At 39.3% G+C, this 22,922-nt stretch overlaps 1 protein-coding gene across 1 annotated transcript in view; it reads left to right on the top strand.

Annotated features, from left to right (window-relative positions):
* The window catches only part of DSG4 (desmoglein 4), a 36,576-nt gene extending 31,690 nt beyond the window's left edge, over positions 1-4,886 (top strand). The window contains 3 exon segments of the mRNA XM_090284997.1: positions 54-117; positions 1,239-1,447; positions 3,738-4,886. Coding sequence (XP_090141123.1) covers positions 54-117; positions 1,239-1,447; positions 3,738-4,505 — 1,041 coding nt within the window. The 3' untranslated portion in view covers positions 4,506-4,886.
* Positions 4,887-22,922: the final 18,036 nt, after the last annotated feature.

The raw sequence follows: 22,922 nt of genomic DNA, 5'->3' as shown, positions 1-22,922 counted from the left end.
TCAATTTTAAATGTTTATATAATGCATTTATTTTTAATATATTTTCTTTTCAGGATGTGTCAAACATATGTGTACCGATAACAGCTTCTAATACCCAGGAACGTATGGATTCCTCCGGTTAGTGTATGCCAAAATCTGTTTTTCTTTTTAAAATTTGCAAAATTATTCAACCAGTTAAACCTCATGTATAAGTCCCTTTAGAAAAATAGCATATGTGTTGATCTTCTTGTATGATAATATATGAGATTGTAAGTTACATATTAGACGCAGTTACCTTCTTTTTCTATCTTAAACTACAGACAGTGAAGTTATGGTATAGCAACGAACATGGTAAACTTTAGAACCAGAATGCATGGGACTGATTCCTAGCTCTGCCTCTTACTAGTAAGTCCCTGGGCCTCAATTTTCTTATCATTAAAATTAAGTTTATGATAGCACCTACTACAAAATATTGCTGTAAGGAGTAAATAAATATATATAGATATGTATATATGTCATACATATATTATGTATAGTATATATCATAATGTATGTTATATATGTAATATATGTATGCGTGTGTTTCACAAAATATGCACTACAATAATTCCTGGTTCACACATGCATTTGCCTCACCAGCCTTATACTCTCCTAATTTCCTGAGCCTACGTACACCTAACACTACTGAAAAATACCCAGCTATCTGGCAAGGGTTGAACAAAGTAGAGAAATTGCCCAGTTCTAGAGTAGATCGGTATTTCTCCAAGATGGTGCCTTGGTATCCCAAGCCAGACTTTTTGGAGCCTATGAAACACTCCTGTGAAAGCCAGCTCTCTGCCCAGCACCAGGGTGAATGAGGACTGTGAGTTTCAGTTTCCACAAACACATAACTGGGAGTCTCTGGAATGGGTGCAAACCTTCTCAGACAGACAGGGGCAGCTTGCCAGAGGCAGCACTGGAAGGAACTGGTGCAGGCACTGAGGCCCCACTCCTCCTCCTGGCTAGTTCTACACCTTTAAGTCTAGGGGCCAAGTCTGTGCAAATGGGAGAAGGCCACGTCAGTAGCCTCTGTACGTACTTTTATCAGCAAGCCTGGAGATGGCGGCTGTGATTCAAATCGCTCCTTGCCTAGCGTTCCATCACCTACGTGCTGCTGTGTGGTGGCCGTGGTGTACAGCAGACAGCGGCTGGCAGTGGTTTACTTGGATAAACAATGCAGACAACTCAAACATTGTGACATGAACACCCTCTCCTTACAGAAATCTACACTAACACCTATGCGGGTGGAGGAACAGTTGAAGGGGGCGTGTCAGGAGTGGAACTCAACACAGGTCTGGGGACCGTGGCCGGCCTGGCAGCTGGAGGAGCGCTGGGAACACTGAGGAGGAGGAGTTCAACGCTGGGAACCCAGCGGGAATATACAGACACCGGCCTGAACATGGCGTTTCTAGACAGCTATTTCTCTGAGGTAATTCCCCTGCACCATTACGCATGGAACAGTCTTGAGGCTGAGTAATAATAATAATAACAACAATCGCAGTAGGCTCTTCTGAAATGTTATTCTTAACCTTATCCCAATCCAGAATTTTTTTTTTTTTAATGTCACTTCTTAAAATACAGAAGCCAGTTTGGTGAAGCATCTCCCATTTAATGACGTGACAACATTTAATACTGTGAGAAACTAGCATCTCTCATCATTCTCTCCATCTCTTTTTCCACTTTTCTGTCTTCTGTTTCCTTATGGCTTTCCCATTTTATTTCCCATACCAACCAGAAAGCAGCAAGATCCTGATCAAGAACAAAAAGTGTGTATTTATGTTCTTTCTTTATGATATCCTTCCTGCTCTGCAGGTGCCTCCAATAGAAAGAAGAAAATAATAAATGAAAAGCCAGGACTGGGGAAGAAAGACAGTGGTAACTCAAGAACAGAGCATCACCACGACTTAGTGGTAGACCAGGGCCTAAAACACAGGTCTTGTAACCTCTATCCAGTGTCCCATCCACCAGGTGTCTCTCACTTAGTGAAGGGATCAGGGGTCTATGAGCATTCCCAAGGGAAACCCCTTTGGGCACAGGATTGGCCTAGCAGGGTAGCATGAAGGGTAAATAAATCCTCCTGTGAATTCCTATTTAGTATGCTTATTTCACTTACTTAGCAGTCTATTTTATCTCGTATTTAAATTAGCCTATTTTACTCCTCATATAATAATACATTAATTTCACCATTGTTCTTAACAACAACAACAAAATGCTAAGGGTGCTGTTGTAATTGTCAGCTATACCTTAAAATGAATGGCTACAAATACTATTACAGGCTTGCATGAATAGTATCGATTATTTAAATGTGTAATTGATACTACAATGCACATTTCACAAATGGGAACAATCTGTATGTATCTTAGAAATGTCATAGAAATGCTATTTAACAAATCATTCATAAAAATCTCATGAAAATTCAAGGAACTTTACCATTAATGTCAAACTGCACTGGACATTTTTTCCCTGTGGTTACAACTGGTGCTTTATAAGACAAACACAAACAAAATGCATTCTCCTTTCCTTATGGGCACCGAGGTCGTCCTTCCCCAAACATTTTAGCTCTATACTTTAAAAATGGCCCTAGATTTCAGAGGTCATGGAATACAGCCAGAGCCTCTGAAGAGCAAAGCCAATGCTTCTCTCCTTTCCCTTTTTACACCAGCACCACCCACCCCAGCAGTGAACTCATGCCCCATGCTAGAGGGTTGTCCTCTCACCAAGCTGTCATTTAAAATATTAAACAGCAAAGTTTTAAGGTAATCCCAATCCAATAAATAATTGACTTTAAGATGTAAAATCATGTCTAATGGTAGAATTTAGACTCTGGTGCAGACCAGAGGGAAAGCAGCATAATGTAGTATAAAAAGGATAGTAGGGTTTAAAGTTGGATTCTACAGTTGTTTGGGTTTTGGGCATGCCATTCTCCCTCTCTGGGCCTTTGGTTGCCTTATTTATAAAATAGGGAGGGGGTCAGATTATATCAGGTGATTCAGATGGTGCCAACCAGGCCCTGTGGGATTTCACGGGACCCACCAAGGGCCACAGAAGGTAAGAGAAAGGGGAAGAGAATGATAGGTCTCTGCTTCCACCCCATCCCTTTCAGACAGAGATGTTCCACTTTCATCAACTCTACTTGTTGGGCTCCCACCTAGGATCTCATTTAAAGGGTCTGTCATTAAAAATAATTTGAAAATCACAGTTGATAACCTCTTAGTGCTTTCCTTCTGTTAACCAAACTCCAGAGACATCCCAGTTCTTTTCAGTCAGGCCACATAAAACCTAACTGAACATTCTGATATAAGTCTCTGAAGCTTAGAGACAGTTATATCTTTATACTTGTTTTCACTCTCAGTTGATCAAACAACTCTCCTTAAATAATATTTCTAATATAACTCAATATATTTCATTATTTCTAGACCACCTCAGAAATAAACTACAAATCCAAAAGGTTAAAACACTATCTTTGATTCATAATCTGAATAAAATGTAAAAATTATAACTTATTAGCTTCCAAATAAGAGAAATACACCTTTTTTCAAATTCTATGTACCATTAACACACAGTGAGAACCTTAAAAAATTCCATTTAGAAAAACAGCAAAGAATCAGTGTTTTCCTCGGTTCATTCCATAAAATTTTCTTAAATTTAGATGCCTCTAAAGCACTGATTATTTTAAGTGAAAATAAACTTCTAATTTCCCATTTTTGTTCTAATTTTAGAAAGCATATGCTTATGCAGATGAAGATGAAGGTCGACCAGCAAACGACTGCTTGCTCATTTATGACCATGAGGGAGTAGGGTCGCCTGTGGGCTCGATCGGTTGTTGCAGTTGGATTGTGGATGATTTAGAAGAAAATTGCATGGAAGATTTAGACCCAAAATTTAGAACTCTGGCTGAAATCTGCTTAGACACAGAAATTGAACCATTTCCTTCCCACCAAGCCTGTATACCTATTAGTACTGATCTCCCTTTGCTCGGGCCCAATTACTTTGTTAATGAATCTTCAGGAATGACTCTCTCAGAGGCTGAATTCCAGGCAGAAATGGCAATACCTGAACCCATGATCCATGGGGATATTGTAGTGACGGAGACTTACACTACTACTGATCAATGTATGCAGCCCACTACAATTGTATTTGATCCTCAACTCGCACCCAACGTTGTAGTAACGGAAACAGTAATGACACCTGTCTATGACGTTCAAGGGAATATTTGTGTACCTGCTGAGTTAGCCAACACACAAAATGTAATCTATACGGAGCGAGTACTGTCTAGTCCTGGCATGCCTGACATGAGGACTAGCAGCATGACTGATGGTTGTATGGGACCTGTGATGAGTGGCAGTATTTTAGTTGGGCCAGAAATTCAAGTGACACAGATGGTGAGCCCAGATATTCACATAAGCCAAACCATTGGTTCCACATCCCCAATGACATCTCGACACAGAGTAACACGGTATAGCAACATACATTACTCCCCGCAGTAAGTGCTTTATAGTCAGGATTCTTTGCACCTTGTAATCACCAACATAGCCATCAAAGATGTATAATGTATTATATTTAACATTTTAATAGTCAACAAATATTCAATTTTTTTTTTAATTCAAGGGCATTCTTTGATTATATCTTTTGTGGAGGTAAATATGGCTGAGTACTTTAGATAAGCCTTTTAAAATTCTTTCTGATTTTAAATAATAAGCCAAAAAACTTGAAGGTTGTGTCACATCCTTTGATACTGTCTAATAAATAGCACATAACTCATAAGGTGAATCCTAAGATGTCTTCAGGCCTGTAGAACTAGTCACATAAACCAAGATGCCCTTGTCCTTGGAGGTTGTGAAAGAAGTCTTGTCTGCAGTCACCACTCATATGTAATATGTATCTTTAGAAAACTATCGCTATTATATATTTTAATTGAAAAAGTAAATGAAATGTACATTTCTGAAAGGAAATTGAAAAGGAAGATGGAACATTTATCAATAGAAAAACAAAGTCATTTGTCCTTCAAACCATCTCTCAAAATATGAAATATTTAGGGCATGCTTAATATAATATAGGGAAAAAGTTTGCCAGCTAAATGCATCACTGAAAATGGTCTATCAAAAGGAATCATATGTGTATACACACATGCATATATAAATTAATATGGATTAATTTGTGTTGTAATTTGTTGATTTATATCACTAACTGTAAATTAATTTAGAATAGCAAAAAACATAAATGACAACACTACAGTAGAAACAGTTCTTAGGGGAAGCAGTAGTTTTTCCCCCTTACAGGGAATCTTTGCCTACTCTTGCTACTTATGTCAGAAGACCATACAGAATATGATTAATAAGTATCATTTACCTGAGTCATAGTTTTTATTTGGCAACCAGATCATCTCCAAAAGCACCTCTATGTGTATGTATATATTCAACAATATGTACTTAGAAGCTGCTATATGTTGAGTGCTGGTCCTTGCTCTAAATTATAGGGAGAGAAGACAGACAAGATTCTTGTCTTCATAGAACTTCTAATTCATATCTAGACTTAAAACTCTGGAGATATAGGTCTGAGTTTCTACCAAGAATAATTAACTAAATACTTAAGTCCATTATCAAGTTCTGTTTTTCCTTTTAACATTGCTACTTCTATTGAATGAGTGAAATGGAAACACATGCACAGATTGCTTATTTTTCGTATGCATAAAGCTGACTTGAGAAAGACATTCTAGTGAGATAGTTTTATTTAATTCTGTAAGATATGTAAACTATACAGTAGTAACTATAATATGACTCATAAGATGATATAAATGCAATAAACTTATTTTCATGGATTTTTCCTTTTGGAAAGAACTTCAGTGCTTCTTCCTTAATTTGGTTCTTTTATAGATAAAACTATTATAGAATTTGGGGCATCTCACATATACTCTTGCCACTTCTCTCATTTTACAGAAAAGGAATCTAGAACTAGAGACATAAAATGATGACCACAACCAGCCAGATGTGATACAAAACTTGAACCTATTGCTCAGGTACTCTGGCCAGTGTGCTTTTTAATACTATAACTTCATCTGACATGGAGAGGATCTAATTTGGCCTGTTGCATGGTCTTTGCTATTTTCTATTTGGAGGAAAAGTATCTCTCAAAATAATAAAATGGGTTTTGTGAGGTTTAAGTGTAAAATGACTAAAAGAGTATAATGCCAGGTCATTTACATGTTTCCTAATTGTTTCCAAATGGTATGTACTGCCAGTCATTATAGCCGTTCCTTGTTTTAGTTATTCACAACCAAGATTCAGCTATATTTCATTATGCTATAATTGGGTGAAATCTACAGGATAGCCCCAGAGCATTGGTGCCTGGGTAATTTTACTACTCAATAAAAAACCAGCCATGTAGTATGTCTTGCCTGCATTCAGTCCCGTGGCATATCCTGACATGACTATTTCTTGAAGTTTTCATTGTATTAGGCCAGTAAGTCTAAGAATTGTGAAACAATTAGTAAATAATTAAATGTAAGATGCTAATGGGATTAAAACTAAAAATATCATTATATTTGAGAAATTATGAATAAAATAGTACTAAGCATTTAGCTGAAAGATTAAAATTTTCAACTTAGGTAAACCCATTTGCAAGAAGGGTAAGGAAACTTTTTGTGAACTTTTTCTTCTGTTTCTATCCATATGCAAAGATTTAAAGGTGCTTCCAGAGTTGGCAATCTACCTCTGATGGATACCTTCCTCCATATGATCCATGGGAATAAGACCAGAAACATTTCATTTTTTCTCGCAACATTATCAGTGAAGAGGAACTCCTCGATCATTCCAACATTGTCAGTATCATTCATATATGACTCAAGCCTCTGCAATGGGCATATTCTAAAAACATCATCTCATACAAAATATAAAGCAAGATTTTCATTTCACCACTTGAGAGTTAGGGTATTGATTTATCTAGTGGATAACCCAGATGCACAGAAATGAGACTTAGTAAGTAAATAGAATAGAATATAGTTTGAGTCATATCTCCTGTCCTGGGAATTTACTTGAGGAGATAGCATTATCAAATGAATAAACGGGTTTTCTTAGGAAAAAGTCTTATCAGGTGAAGGTAAAGAAAGACTTTAGAAAGACAAAGAGTATTTATAAACTTGTTTCATAAAAAAATTATTTAAAAAATTCATTTTTTGGATTAGATGTTTCTGATTGCAATGTATTACTCATGTAATAATGTTTTATATTTCTTCAATAAAAAAACATGTGATCAGAAAAAAAATGTTTTGCTCTGACCAGTGCGGTTCAGTTGGCTGAGCGCCATCCTGCAAAGTGAAGGGTCACCGATTCGGTTCCCAGTAGGGGCGTGTACACGCCTGTGTTTTGTGCCGGTCCCCAACTGGGGCATGTGAGAGAGCCAACCAATAGATGTTTCTCTCAAGCATCAATGTTTCTCTATCTCACTTTTTCCCTCCCTTCCCCTCTCTAAATATAAATAAATAAAATCTTTTAAAAAAATAAAGGAAAAAAATGATTTGTTTTCTCTTTGGTGTATCTAGTAGCCCATACACAACTGTTAGAGAGTGAAAGGGGGTTCTTTCACATGGCGCCTTGGTGTAAAACCCAACAACTAGTGTTGAGGAAAACAGGTCTTTATTTACAATATTTCACCCTGGGGAGGGCAGTGAGCACTTCAGCTCAGAGCCCTCTTCTCCCACGGTACCCAACACTTCCCTTGCTCCCCAAAAGGCTAGGAGCCAAAAACATGCCCAGAAGTTCCCCATCCCTTATCTGTCAGCTGTCTCCTTCAGGATCTGGGGTACGATGTCATCAGCCTCCATATAACAGTCCAGGAAAACATGTGCCGTGTTGCACTGGATCACGCGTGGTTCTCTCTTTGCCCTTTCAAAGCCGCATGGAGTTCTCCTCTGCCCTCCTTGCAAACAGTGTGGATCTCCTTTCCTCCTCTCAAAGCTTCATGGAGATCTTCTCCTTCCTGCAAACTGTGTAGATATCCTCTCTTCCTCTTCTTTCCCAAAATGGTTGCCACCTTATTTTAAATTCCTGACTGCATCCTGTGATGCAGTGGGCATGGTAACCAGTTCTGACTATTCACAGAACCTTGCGCAGGCTCTGTATGCTCTTTCTGCACCATTCCATAGTCAAAACCCCTCCCATCTTCTTGGGGTCTTGAAAGAACCAAAGTCATTTGCATAACTGAGAAACTAAGCTACTAGCCATAGTCATGCAAAGGCATTTTATAAGCTGTTCCCTTTTCCCCATCCCCCAACCCGCAGGCTCTGGGGATTTTTGGAGACCCCCACTCTGTAACAGCACCACACAGTCAGAAAAATTTTACTCCTTGTGTTTCTAGGTGAATACCCTCTTTATCATTATGTGTATAATACAGGAACATGGATTCATTTGTAAAATAAAACTCAAAATAATTCATTTGTCAATAATAGAATTTCTCAATATAATCATTATTTTATTAGTAACTGCTCACTATAAACTAACAAATCAATTGAATAATCTCCAGCTATTGTTCTAGATGTCATGTAAATTATAGAATTAAATACCATCTCTTCCCAACAGATTTAAATTCAACAAAATTATTACTAATGTTTCTGTGTCAGAGGCACCTATTTCTGTTGAAATAACAAAAGAATCCTGGCTGGTTTGGCTCAGTGGATTGAGCGTCGGCCTGCGAGCTAAGTGTCGCTGGTTCGATCTTCCAGTCAGGGCACATCAGAGAAGGAAAACTCTGACTCCAAAAAACCTCCGCTGCCTTGCGGCATACCTCTTCAGGGGAAAGGCTAAGGGAGTAAACCCCGACAGAAAATCCAGAGCCGGAGTCCCTAAGGCGGTTTGACGTTGTAGTCAACACCGGCAACTCCTGCGGCGCACCTGAAGCCAAGCTGTATTGACTCCGTCTTTCCCTTGGACCCTTCAGCTGCGAAGAGAGGGGGGTCTGCTGCATGGGCAACAGCAGACCCTCCATATCACCCTGCCCAGGCTCTGTAGCTTCAGCTTCACTGGAGAGGACACTCCAGCGTCATCGTAAGATGTCGATTCAACACGGGAGGAGACAGATACCATGTCACTCCCGAGTCGGACTGCACAGCCATTGTCGGCGGTGCAGATAGACTCTTAAGAAGCTACACCATAGTCTCTCGAGACGGACGGCTGCCGATATGATATGATATGAACAAAAGAATAATTAATTCCAATTAAGAGAATTGAGAAAGGCTTTCGAACAAGGTGAGATCTGAGCTAGGCAAAGTAGAATTTTGTCTTTCAAGGATTCTAAACAGTATAAAAACCAAAACCACAGGATATAGTCAGAGAATATTAAATAGTCAAATTAAATATTTTTAAAATGTCTGAATCAAATTAAGGATTATAAAATTACTACATAGTCATTTTCTATGATGCTTACTGTACTAATTACTCAAGATATATTATCCTACTGAATTCTCAAAACAACACTACGTGTTTTATGACAGAATAGTAAGAAGCTAAGAAAATTCCTGGGCAAGTGGAATGGAGAAATTGAAATAAGAAAACTGAACAAGTTCAAACAGTTTGCATCAGCTGATGAATTGCAAGACCTTATCTCCTATAACCAAGGACACTTGAGAGTGAATGGTTTATACCTCTCCTCCCTAACCAAAGAATACATAGCTTAAACCTCCCTGGTCTGGGAAACAGAGAACAGAGACCCAATTAATGCCATTTGTGTCAACAAAACCCAAAGGCAGCTGAAGTCAGGGGAACAAATAACAAAAACCCCATTAAAATCCAGACAGACTCAAGATATAAGTAAAACAGCGCAGCAGTCCAAAGGATATTCCCAAACCCCTCTATGCACTCACTTTGATACATTAGCATACTAAAAATGCACCTGGAAAACTGATGAATATTCTTCCCAAACCCTCACCTAAAATTCTCACAGACAGAAAAAGATAAAAAGCCCTCAGGACAAAGACTCAGGGCGGCTCACTTTAGAGCACGCCCCTGCCCCTCCCCAGGCATGAACCTTTTACTCCCTCCTAAACTCTAAGGATTCCCAGGAGACTTGGCAGCTAGAGGATCAGCGGGCAGCAGCAGCTGGACCTGGAATTACCCCCTGTTCCTGTCTCCAGGGGCCCCTTTTTTCTGACTTTCCAGTGAGCTAAAAGCAGCCCCACCTTGGCTCACTCTTTTCCTATAACTTTTCTAGGGAGCCAAAGCAGAGCACCACCTAGGCTTTCTCTTGTTACTTTTTCTACCCTAAGTCCTTCTTTTGTCTCACTGTTCCCAGCCTTAATAAACACAATATCAAAATCACCTGAACTTGTGTTGTGAAAATTTTTCAATACAAACACAAAAATCCACGCACTACAGGCCGTCCTGAGACAGACCCACTCTGGGCCGATTCCTGTCATAGATAAAGACACTAAAGCAAAGGGAAATTGATATTTTTATGTTAGAATTTGAGTAAGAGAGTTAAAATTCAAACCCAAGATAGTCTAACTCCAAAAATATTATTCTTACTTACCAAGTTTTTAAAATGTAATTATCGAAGGACATATGAGAAGATGACAGAGGATCTTGAATCCATTAGGGGTGTGAATTTAACTTGGTAGAAAATGAAGACCTAGTGAAAGTTTTTGTGCTGGTGAATGGCGAGGTATTGTTTCATAAGACATCACTGGTGCTATTTCACAAGATATCACAGGATAGCAACTCTCAGTCATCCTCATGACAGTTGATGAGCTGTTGACCACCAGGACACAGTGTCACTACCATGGCTGGATCACGAAGGCAGAGACCCAAATGTGGTGGTCAGAATCTTCTGAAAAGCCAACATTCCAAGGTGAGCTCACTGGCCCCAAAGTCTGGGAGTTTCCCTAAGTCACCACTGAGGTGAACAGGTCCATGTCATGCTGTCTAAAGTAAGTGTAGTCCTGGCTAGTGTGGCTCAGTGGATTGAGCACAAGCCTGTGAACCAAAAGTTGTCTGTTCTATCCCAGTCAGGACACATGCCTCGGTTGTGGGCCAGGTCCCCAGATGGGGGCATGCAAGAGGCAACCACACGTCGATGTTTCTCCCCCTCTTTTTCCCCCAACCTTCCCCTCTCTCTAAAAAATAAATAAATAAAATCTTAAAACATATAAAGTGACTTTAATCAATCATTCTATATGCAAAGTATCTGTATATTGAATGGCCTTGACCTTTTTTATTACTTTAGGTGAGGTGTATGGACTATTTGCAGTTTCTAGAATAGGGCATGCTTTCTCAGAACTGTCACTTTACCCCACCCTGGTTCTTTAATCCAGAATTCTCCTCGCTTCCCTCCCCTACTTAATTTTTTCCTACTCATCCTTCAACACTCACGTTCAAGCTTTGCCACTTTCTGGGAGCATTTCTTGATATGTCTTCCACTATCCCAGTCTGCTTGCTTAGCTAGCTCTCCTTTACTGCCACTATCAACACATTATTTAACATACCTACCTATGACTGACAGTCTGTGAGCATCTAAGATGAAGACGATACTTTGCTCATGCCTATATCTCCAATGTAGTAGAATGTTTAGCACATAGCATGTACTCTTAATTTTAGAAGAGAAGAATATAGTCAAATTCTCTCAGGCACATAAAAGGAAGTATCTGCAGTTCAACAGTGTTGCCTCTAGGTAGCAGCCTTTTGAATGATCTCTGGGATGCTCCTGTAAATGCCACACTTAGCAAGAAAATGCAAGTACATAACTACATTTCAGGAGAAATTCACCTTTTTCAAAAAGAAAAACTATTGAAAACAACTTCACATTCCTTTTGAAAGAAATTATGGTATAGTTAAATAAAACAAAATCTAAAATGTTACAGAGAAAGTTATTTTGTGCACAATAAATACTTTAGAAGAAAGTTAAAATTTCTGGAAATTTGAGAGAGATTGCTGATAATAAGATTACCTTATACTATAGCCATTGGTTGGTTGTGAGTTGTTTTTTTTTCTTTTTTCGAAACCATTTCTTCTATTTCCTATGTAGAAATTCAGTAACAATCATGTCATACCGCAGGAAGCAAAATAGAGTTCTTAATATTAACATGAAAGTTCTTTACTTTTTATCATATTTCTCAGAACAACCATAAAAATCAAATAAATGAACCTTAAACATTACATTTACATGATATGTGAAAAAAAATTCCCAGAAAGCCAAAACTTATAGCCACTAAATATGTTATAATGTTTTATATTTTTCTTGAATGTTGTAATGTGTAAGTGACTGTTACAATATATTAAGTATGGACTAAATATTAAATACAGATAAGGAAAATTGATTTGCTAAGACAACTTCTTTAAATTCTATTTCAGCTTATTTAAAATAACAGTAAAAATGAAGAAACTGAGTTCATACTCAGAAAGAATTATTGAAGGGGATTTGTTAGTGTTTTGTGTATTGTTAAGAAAGTTAATAAATGAAAGATTGTAAGATGTCTTATAATCTTTTAAAATAATAAGGGAAAAGGCAAACATTCCAGTAATTACACAAGTAAGTTCTGTGTTACAGGTAAAGATGGCAATTGTCTGTTACTGAACTGTTGGCAGGTAAGCATCATGTGCCAGCATGAAGTGCCTGGTCATTAGCTCATATGTAGGCTGAAGTGCATATAAGAAAGGCAATGTAAAGGCACCAATACACAGTGTAGATAAAGTGAGTTGAATAAAAGTGGGAAAATTAGAATTGAGCCATGGCTGGTGTGGCTCAGGGGATTGAGTGCCACTCTGTGAACCAAAAGGTCGCTGGTTCAATTCCCAGTCAGAGAACATGCCTGGGTTGTGGGCCAGGTCCCCAGTTAGGGGCATGCAAAAGGCAACTGATTGATATATCTCTTGCACAGTGATGTTTCTCTCCCTCTCTTTCTCCTTCCCTTCCCTTCTTTCTATAAATAAACAAACAAATAAATTAAAAATTTTTAAAGAAAAAGAAAAATTAAAATTGAGGACTATGTGTATTCATTGTTATTGACAGAAAAGATACACTCCAAGTACTGAAAATTGTTTTCTTAAGAAGAAGACCATTCTTTGGTTAGAAATTCATAGTTTCTCTGTGATTAGTAAGATGATGAGTTAAAGGTGAGAGAGATGCTGAACGTATACTTACTAGGGAGGACTTGAATGTGTGTGGTGAGTGATAGTGAGGTGTTAGTACAAAAGTCACAGTGTGCACATGGGATCAGCATAACTATTGGCTGATGGGGAAGTCTTCATTATATATTTAACAGGGAAGCACTAACTGGGTGGGGACTTTGGTATCAGTGAGCCATAAGCAACCAGGTGTGGAGAACATAAAACCAGATAGGGGTTATAAAGAGAGAAAAATTAAAAAACAAACAAACATGTATTATGCTGTGCCAAACATTATGCTAATTACTTGTCAAATATTTTCTTACTTAATCTACCTTTTGATCTTCCTTTACAGATGAAGAAGTTAGAAAAAAATGATACGGGAACTACTGTGACCGAGTTCCATGCTCATTTATGCATTAAATAAATATATTTTGAGCACTTCACTGGTTACTTGTGAGCTAAGTGTGAGAAGTAGAGAGGTGAACCAGGGTCCTTGTCATCAAGGACGTCACATCAGATGCAGGAAAAAGAGTTAAAATATAGTATGACAAGTGTTATACAAGGGGAACGCGTGAGAGGGCTATGGGAGAGGAGAAGGGGCCCCAACCATGTGGAGTTGGAACAGGCTTCTCTGAAGAAATGACCTTTGGCTGAGTATAAAAGGGCCCAGAGGAATTTACAAGTGAAGAAATGGGAAGGGCATTTTAGGTCAATAAAACAGAATGGGAGAGAGTGTAGACAAAGAGATTAGCTCCCTTTGAAAACTGTCAAGTATCGTAGTTGGTAAGGCTGGAGAATGAAAGAAGATGGTTTTTTAGGTAAGAAGTCAGAGACCTAAATATGTATGACATCCTAAGGAATTTTTATTTGAACTTGAAAGTGGAAGAGAGTCCTTGAAACACTTAAAGGAGAACAGTGAACTTGACGTCACCTGTGAAGGTAGCTGGGACATATGTAGGAGAGGTGTGAGGCTGCTGGTAAGGAGATCAGCGAGGAAGTTGTTTCAGTGAACCAAGGCAGTAAGGGAATGATCAGAGTTTCATCTCCACGTCATAATCCTTGAGATAACTGACTAATGGCCCATATCACAAAGTCATATTATAATTGTGCATTTCACAACTGGCAGCAGCAATGTCACCCATGATAAATGGTTGCAACCAGTTATGCCATAGATGTTACTATCACCTAAAACACCAAGACCAGTAAATGTTCTTGAAATAGTAGGATTATTCCTGGAGGACTAGCTGTTGAAGAAGCAGAAAATGCAGACTAAGACCCAGCCTTTCACATCAAGAATAACTTTCTACATTTATATAAAATAAAAATTATAAACAAGTCGGTGTTAAGATTTTTAAGTTATTTTTTGTTGTTAGTGCAGCCAGCATTAATTATTTCCTAGTAGAAAATTTAGAAAATGTAAAAATATAAAAAGAAAATGAAAATCATGTACTATTACCCATGGACGACTACTGCTAACATCATGATAGTTTTCCTTTCACTTAACGCTATCACAGCTTACCCTTCAGCTGACACATAACTCCTTAGAAACCCAAATTTGTGACTGTCACTACACTCGTCCTCTATGTCCTTATTCATTACATCTTTTAAAGTTGAGATTATTACATATAAAAATTTGTGCCTACATTTTTTAAAAAGATTTTATTTATTTATTTTTAGAGAGAGAGAGGGGGAGGGAGAAAGAGAGGGAAAGAAACATTGATCAGTTGCCTCCTGTGCCCTGACCGGGGACCGCAACCCAAGCATGTGCCCTGACCTGGAATCCAACCGTAAACCTTTTGCTTTGCAGGATGATGCCCAACCAACCAAGTCACATCAGTCAGGGCTGTGACTACTTTTTACATCTAAAATTCTTTGTGAAAATATTTTAAGGGCTATTTCATCCCATGAGACATTGAGGCTTCTTCCACTCCTTTTATATTGTAACTAATGATGAGGAACTTTGCCCCTGCTTTATATTATTTCCATTGGAATTGAAGTTACTGGGTCAAAGATTATGCACATATTTAAGGATCTGTATACTGTAGTACATTATTAACAAGGAAAGTCTTGGATATTAGAGAAGAAAGCTTAGACACCAAAGCACAATTATCATATAATATGGTTGATTTCTTTTTAATTTTTGGAGTTTCAGTTTCCTTTCCAGCTCTGAAATTGAATCTGTGAATCCAACAGATTTAACATGTCATTATGAAGCCTACATTTATTTTTAAAATGCCAGTATTAGAGAGAAATATTTAGATAGATACCCCCAGCTATCAAGACTTAATTTGTCCCAGGATATTTTTAATGGCCATAAAATTTACTCATTCTTTAGACTAAAGACAATACAGGCTCTTCTCTCTCTAATGTGGTCAGCCCTGATCTATGTATAGTGTAATCTTAGAACCAAAGTTATGAGCTATCATTCTCTAAGAAAGTACCAAATTATCATCTAACTATTTGACCCTGAAAAAAGTCTCTCCCCCCAAAAAGCACAAGAATATCTGAACCACCATGCCACACCGGTATCTCCCAAGTGCCACCTGTAGGCTGGTTGATAGAACTAGGTTAACATTTTATCAAGAGAGATCCTTAGATTTAAATGTGTGCTTTAGAGGGGGAAAAATATTCCCAGCAGAGATAAGACATGATTTGACATAATGATGATAGATTCTATCCTGAGATGGTACTTATTAGTTATTTTTGTTCTTAATTTCAAATTTTAAAAATTGAGATTTTCACACTGTCCAGAATACATTAAACTATGACTAATTTTTCACAATTTATGGACTTCAAATACCTGCCTGTTCCCTGTTACTTTCCATTTCCATAGTTTCAAACCAATGCTTCCACCCCTTACCTTGCCTCCCTTAACTTAGGGAATTTATGTTCTCTCTTCCACCTGCACTGACATACTGGCAGGAGAGAAGTAACTGTGACAACTGACGATGGAAAACTAAAATAAGATATTTTATTTTAACTTTGAACACACAGGATGGAAGATCTAGACACCCGAGGGAACATTTGGCTTATCCAGCAATCACTTTCATAACAATTACAAGCTGGGGCACAAACTTCCCCAAACAAATATCACAGTTAGTAAGTCATTAATTCTTCCTAATCGGTGTTATCTGGTCATAGTTCTCACAGCCTGGATAGAGTCCAGCTGCTTCCACCAACTGCTGAAATCTAGTAGCACTTTAGGACCAGATCATACAGCAAGTGCTACAAAAACTTCACTGGAATCGTAACACTTTTCACCCTCCCTAATTTCATAAAATGTATCAGTGAAAAATAATTATCAAAAGAAATAAAAAGAAAAAATGCCTTTACCACATTTTGATAATCAGCTTGTCTAAGTAGTTAGTGCCTTTCTTCCTCCCTCAATCCTCAGCTTTTCTACAGGGAGGCTAAGGGGAGTCTTGTTTTCTGTTGAGAGAAACAAGCTAAGAAGAAAGAGGGAGCCCAGCTCTCTAGGGAAGAGGGAACCTGACATCGACCCTCCATTAACTCAGCCTCTCCCAGTCTTTCTCTGGGTGAACAGATCCTTTCTGCCCAGCACCACAGGCTACCTCAGAAAGGAAAACCTGGCAGGTCAAGGGGGCAGCAAATTCCTCCCAGATTCCTCCCCACACTGTTCCCTCCCCTGGAGAGCAAAAGGAGAGGAGGGGAGTAGAGAACACAGCAAATCCCACTGGTTTAGGAATATGGTTTCCATGGAATCAAAAAGGGTGTCTGTCTTTCCTCTGAAGATCAGGGCGTGTTCTGTTCATTGCATGTTTTGGCAAAGTACTTGTCAAGCACCCTCAGCTAAGGCAGAAAAGCATGTGGCTTAACAGGAAAAAGGCTGAAGTTGAACCTAGGAAGTTCTATGATAGACTGATTAGCAGTGAATACTTAAAAGAAAAAGCATCCACCACTTTACCAACTGAAAAATCTGGCCAAAATAAAAACAGCCTTTTATAATGAGTTTTATAATTTGGAGCAATCGGTGGCTCTTTAGGTTATGTGCATAATGAATAGTAAGCATACCTGCTGGATTTCTAGGACAGATTCATAATTATTGATGAATTATTATCACCATCCTTTTCAGTCTTAACTTAAAATCATCTACTTATTGCCCTCTTAGTACTTATCTTGATAGGTAAAGTTGAGTTTTAGAAAATACAGTCACCATTTTAGGCATTCATTAAATATTTGTCAATTTCACATGACCAGTTAGTCAAGTGTTGTAAAATCCTTTACAGCATGAATTAAATCTGCATCTTTCTTTCCAAGCTTACGGACGCACCCTGATCCAGGATTCCACCACTATCTCATTCATCTTTGTATCTCTAGGCCCTAACTGTACTTGGAACACATTAGACAGTTATTCAATGCCTGTGGAACAAATACTCGTTGCCTGAATTAGCCTTCTCAATCACTTCTTAACATGGTTACAAAAATTCTCTCTCCTACTATCTGTAGATTATGGGGGAATCTGTCTTTCTAAAGGGGAAATTATGAAGAGATGTTAATCTATCAGGAGGAAAAATAATTAAATGCTTCAACTTCTACCGTCCAATGCTACCACTCTCCATAACTAGACTGAGAATTCTATTCATATTTGAGTCCAATTTTTGGATAAGTTGCTTAAATCTGTTAACTTTTTTGTGTAAAATTAGAGAATTCAATTAAATTAGTGTTTTTCATACTATGAGCTACACCTCCCAATAACAGATCATGAAGTCAATTAGGTTTGTCTATCTAGACAAACACTTTTAATGTGATTAAACAGAATATAAAAGAAATCACCAGCAAAGTACATCACACAGAATAAGAGTGTGTGTCTGTGTATGTGTGTACTGGTTGGTGAAAAACTATATTTTTGACCATGTTTAAAAGAAGTTTGAATATTACTAGACTAGATCATCTTAAGTTTCCTTGGTTTCTCAAACACTTGAATTTTTTGAGTAAGAAAGAACAGAAATAGGAAGAGTTTTAGTGCTAGGAATGGGGAAGCTAGCCAAATACACAGGGAACAGTGCCAGTAGGAGCAGAGCAACAGCTGTGCAGGTGAGAGACACTTCAGTGCACTTAATTGTACAAGTGGCAGGGGGACCCAAACAACAGAATTACCATGTGGAGGGTGGGCCCCTTGTAGTACAGGCTTCCCCCACTATACGAATGTTCTCGGAACCCGTCTGTATCAGTGTACCAGCTGGCATTGTTGTGAGAGGCTGCATTCAGCTTCAGTGAATTTTTTTGATGACTCTTTCAATGCATTTGCCCATTTTATGACAGGTGATATATGAGCACACCTGCCCAGACCACGCTGTGTTCAGCAGTTTTTGATCAAAAACAATAATGACAACCATTTTCCACCCTCTCCATTCACACAATCTTACCCCAAGTGACTTTTTTGTTTGTTTCCCTGGATGAAAAAAGTCCTCAAAGAAGTAAAACAAAAGATGGAAGAAGCACCAAAAGGAATCAAAATTGACGAGTTCTAAAACTGTTTTTAGTGGAAAAAAGCGTCTTGACTGGTATATTGCATCATATGGAGAGTACTTTGAAGGCGATTGAAGTTTAACCATGTAAGAATAAATATACACTTTTTTATAAATAAATTCCAATATTTGGGGGCCCCCTTGTATTCACATCACATGAAGATAAGTTAAGTATGAGACAGATCTTGTATACAGAATACCTCTTCCTAGAAAGCACTGGGAAACTAAGGAAGTTATCAAATCCTTGGAGTACTGAAGAACAATTTATAAAAGTGAATACTCAGTGATCCTCATCTACTAAACGCCTATTATAATAATTACTAAGGAAAGACAGTTCATCTACATGGAGAAAAGGTTTGAAGGTGCATCATATCTCCATTTATTTAAATTGAACCTAGAAAGCCCCACTTTTGGCTCTGTTTGCTTGGATATTCAACTTCTGGAGTAAGAAATAGATTGTACTTTATAGATGTTAAGCCATGTGTCCATGACTCTTGCTCAGCAGCAATTTGTCATCCTAACTTGGACAGGGGGCTGGGATTCCCACCTAGACTCCACCATGGATGGGCTCTGCAGTGGCAGGGGAGTCACTTACCTCTCTGGACTTCATGGTTGTCACTGGTAAAAAGTGAGTTTTCAGTGCAAGATATGTTCTCTGGATGTGAAACTGCTCAGCTCTCACCTGTTCTTACTTACCCAGATAATCCCTGTTAGATGCTAAATCTTTCCTGAAATGAGAATGATATGAGGCATTCCAGGCATTCAAGGTTCAAGAAGAAACCAGTTTTGGAACTTGTTGTTAGTGAGTAAAGCTCCAGGTTTGAAATCCCCAACTGAGGAAGCTGGAAATAAAACCTTTTAGAGAACAGTGTCCTCTGAGAGATAGCTGTTCTAAAAGGTCCTCCAGAATTCCTTGAAATTTTGTGTTACCTCACCCCTTTCCCTGCGCGGCCCTTCTTGATGGGCTGGGTGGGGTGGGATGGCAGGAGGCATCAGAGTCAGTGCATCTACTTCCCTCAGCCTTACCCCCCAACACAGTATCTTGCTCTCCTTCAAGTTCTGGCAGAGTGGGTTTTAATTATATCTAAATAAAGATCAAGCAATCTGGGGTCTTCTTTTAAGAGTAAAAATAGTTTTGGGGGTGACATTTATGCTTTCTAGTGAAAATACAAAACAAAATTTCCTGATAAAGAGATTAGTACAAACTTCAGGTCTACATTTTGCCCAGAAGAAGTGTGAAAGAGGGGGAAGAAAATAGAAAAGAAAAATAGAATGGATAGGTAAGGAGGAGGAAAAGCCCTGAAGCAGCAGGAAGGAGACGAGAGGGAGGGAGAGGGTATAGGAATGGAGGAGGGCAGCATCCAGGAGACAGACCAGAGGAGGGAAGTACCTGAGGGTACTTAGGAGACTGGGCAGGGCTCACTAGGCCCTCAGGAGCCTGTCTCACTCTGGAACCAGCCACATCTGCCCAGCCTCTTCTCTGATCTCACCAGGAAGCCTGTACGACAAAGAGCAGACTTAGTCCAATCCTAGAATAGACAGTCTGTCCTGATTTGGAGCAGGGTGAAATGACTGCCTCCTTGTTCTGATTTCTGAAGGATTGTTCCCAGTTCATACTCCATTCCCATCTTTGTTGTTTTTTCTCATGCTAGTTCTAGACAGTTAATTCTTGATCTTTATTCTGACTGCTTCTCCCTTCTACCTGACTTGGACTTCTGACTGCTAACATAACAAGAACTTTTTCAGACACTAACACTGCAACAGAACCGCTGGGCTGCTCCGACTGAAACAGAACCCACAGGCCATTTAGTTAGGGGCCTGACTGCCCACTGCCAGAATTACAACTCTCAGGACTAGAGTTTAGTGGAAAGAAAAAAGAACTGTTTATTTAACAGTTAAATAGATTTAGATTATTTCTGGATTTCTGCTGTTGAGTCTTATGTTCTTTAAAATACCCACAAACACATAGTTCTGCCTCCCCCTACCAAACCAGGCCAGCATTAGAAAAGTCGGAAACACCGTTTCCCTACTTCCTGGGCACAGTTCAGCTTTACCAGTAGCTGCCAATCACTGTTCTGATTGGGGAGGTCCTTTCTATGCTGTGGTGCCCTCCAGCTCTCAATGCAGAACCGCCTGGATTCTCACCCTCCTTGTAAACTGCCTTCTTCCTGCAAATCGAATGGTTCACCTCTCCTTCTCAAAACTGCATGGCGAGAGCCTCTTAAAGCGGCCTGGAGAGCCCTCTCAAAACCGCAAGAACTCAGCTTCTTTAATCTGCATGGAGAAGGCCCCTTCACCAAGCCCCATGGAAGGGGCAGAGAGAGAGAGAGAGAGAGAGAGAGAGCAAGAGAGAAAGAGGGAGAGCGCAAGATCGTCAGAGAGCCAGAGAGAGCGTGAGACCAGCTAAAATGTTTGCAGCTGCCTATACATCCCTGACTGTGTCCTCTGACACCGTGGGTGTTGCAACCAGTTCTGACCATTCACAGAACTGTACGCAGGCTCTGTAGGCTCCTTCCGTACTATCCCACAGTTCAAGACTCCTCCCATCTTCTTGGGCCTTGGAAGTATCAAAGCCATTTTGCATAACAAAGACACTAGCAACTAGCCCCAGGCTTGCAAAGGCATCTTAAAAGCTGCTTCCTTTTCCCCATCCCCCAGCCGCAAACTCTGGGGTTTGTTTTTGGACTCCTCTGTTTCTGTAACAATACTTGCCCACTTTCTAAAGTCTGACCTGGTATCTTTGACACTGATCTTAGAATTTCTCCCAGGACTCCCAAACCTGTTCTTTCAATGTAAGGTTCCAGAGACATGATTCCCGGCCCACAATTTTCTCAGACTTTCAATCCACTGAGTTCATTTCAACAAATATTTCTGAGTATATGATATGGATAAGCTAAGCACTATTGCTACAAAGGAATAAGAGAAAGTTCCATCCTTGGGGACATGATACACTTGTAAGCAAACATTTCTGTATAATCGTTGAGGAATCTCCACCCAGATGCTATGTATGGGCATGAGGCACTGCACAGGCAAGTCTGGAAGATCAGAGCTGGAACCTAGGTGTTAGTTTTGGCAAAGTAAGAGGAGAAATGACAGGAGAGCAGGCCATGAGTTTAAAAGGCTTATTTGGCCAGCTGCTAACAGACGGGCTGAGCCCAAAGCAGTGTCAGCCCCAAACAAAGCAAGGCTGGGGGGTCTTAAAGGGGAGCAGGAGTTGGCTGGACTGCCTGCAATTGGTCCAATGAGGGAGTTGATTAGGAGGAGTTGGTTCTGAGAACAGAGAAGTTGCGAAATTCCTGTCTGCAGAAAGGATATCTTTGAAGGACATAGGCAGTCACTGGTGCCAGCAGTTACTGCGGGGGCAGCAGGTTTATTGGGGGCTTGCTTAAATTTGACCTGAATTCCCGGAACACAGGTCTTATGCCTAAGACTGAAGAAAATGAATCTTATGGTTGGTGTTAAGGAAGCAGCCAGCAAAGAGGTGGGGAGGGGAAAGTTGGGGGAGGAACCCTATCAGTCTGCAGTCTGGTATGGCACAAGCCTAAAAGCATGAAGTACATGCCCAGGAATGGGGGCTGTGAGACTTAGATGTCCATTGGACCAAAGCATGAAAAACCATGTGTCCATGTTAAAGAGCTAGATGTTTACCTTACCGTGTTGAGGAGACAATGAAGGGATGTAACTAAGGAAAACATGCTCAGATTTGCATTTCACATGAGTCTTTTCAGTGCCTCTGTGCTGCTGAATTGGTGCAGGAACTTGCTAAAGGGAAGGATCTGGGCTGGCCCTGCTTTCAGTTCTGAACTCCCAGCTCTCCTACTCCTGCGACAGTCTGTGACCAACTTGGCATGACTCCTAGCAGGTTCACAAACTGCTTTGTCTTTTGACATTGAAGGATACTACCCATGAGCCAGTTTAATATATAATGTATTTTTGCAACAGTGGCCATTAACAGTTTAAATATTTGGAACCTTTTAAAGTTAAAAAAAAAATTTACTTACTGATTTGAGAGAAAGAAACATGAATTGTTGTTCCATTTATTTATGCATTCATTGGTTGATTCTTATATGTGCCCTGACCGGGAATTGAACCCGCAACCTTGGTGTATCAGGACAACACTCTAACCAACTGAACTACCTGGCTATATTTTGGAACTTGTCTTACAGGCTGAAAAGACCATTACTTCAGATCATTAGAAACTTCCTTGAAGTCTGCATAACCTGAATATTAATCAGCAGTGTTAAAGCAAACAAATAAAAAGCAAGTGGGTTACCAGATATTATTCCATTTTCTGGTGAGATGCCAAATGAAGGACATAGGATGC

This window comes from Furipterus horrens, unplaced genomic scaffold (assembly GCF_987537825.1).
Source record: "Furipterus horrens unplaced genomic scaffold, mFurHor1.1.pri manual_scaffold_8, whole genome shotgun sequence".
NCBI lineage: Eukaryota > Metazoa > Chordata > Mammalia > Chiroptera > Furipteridae > Furipterus > Furipterus horrens.
This window is presented reverse-complemented; position numbering and strand designations above follow the sequence as displayed.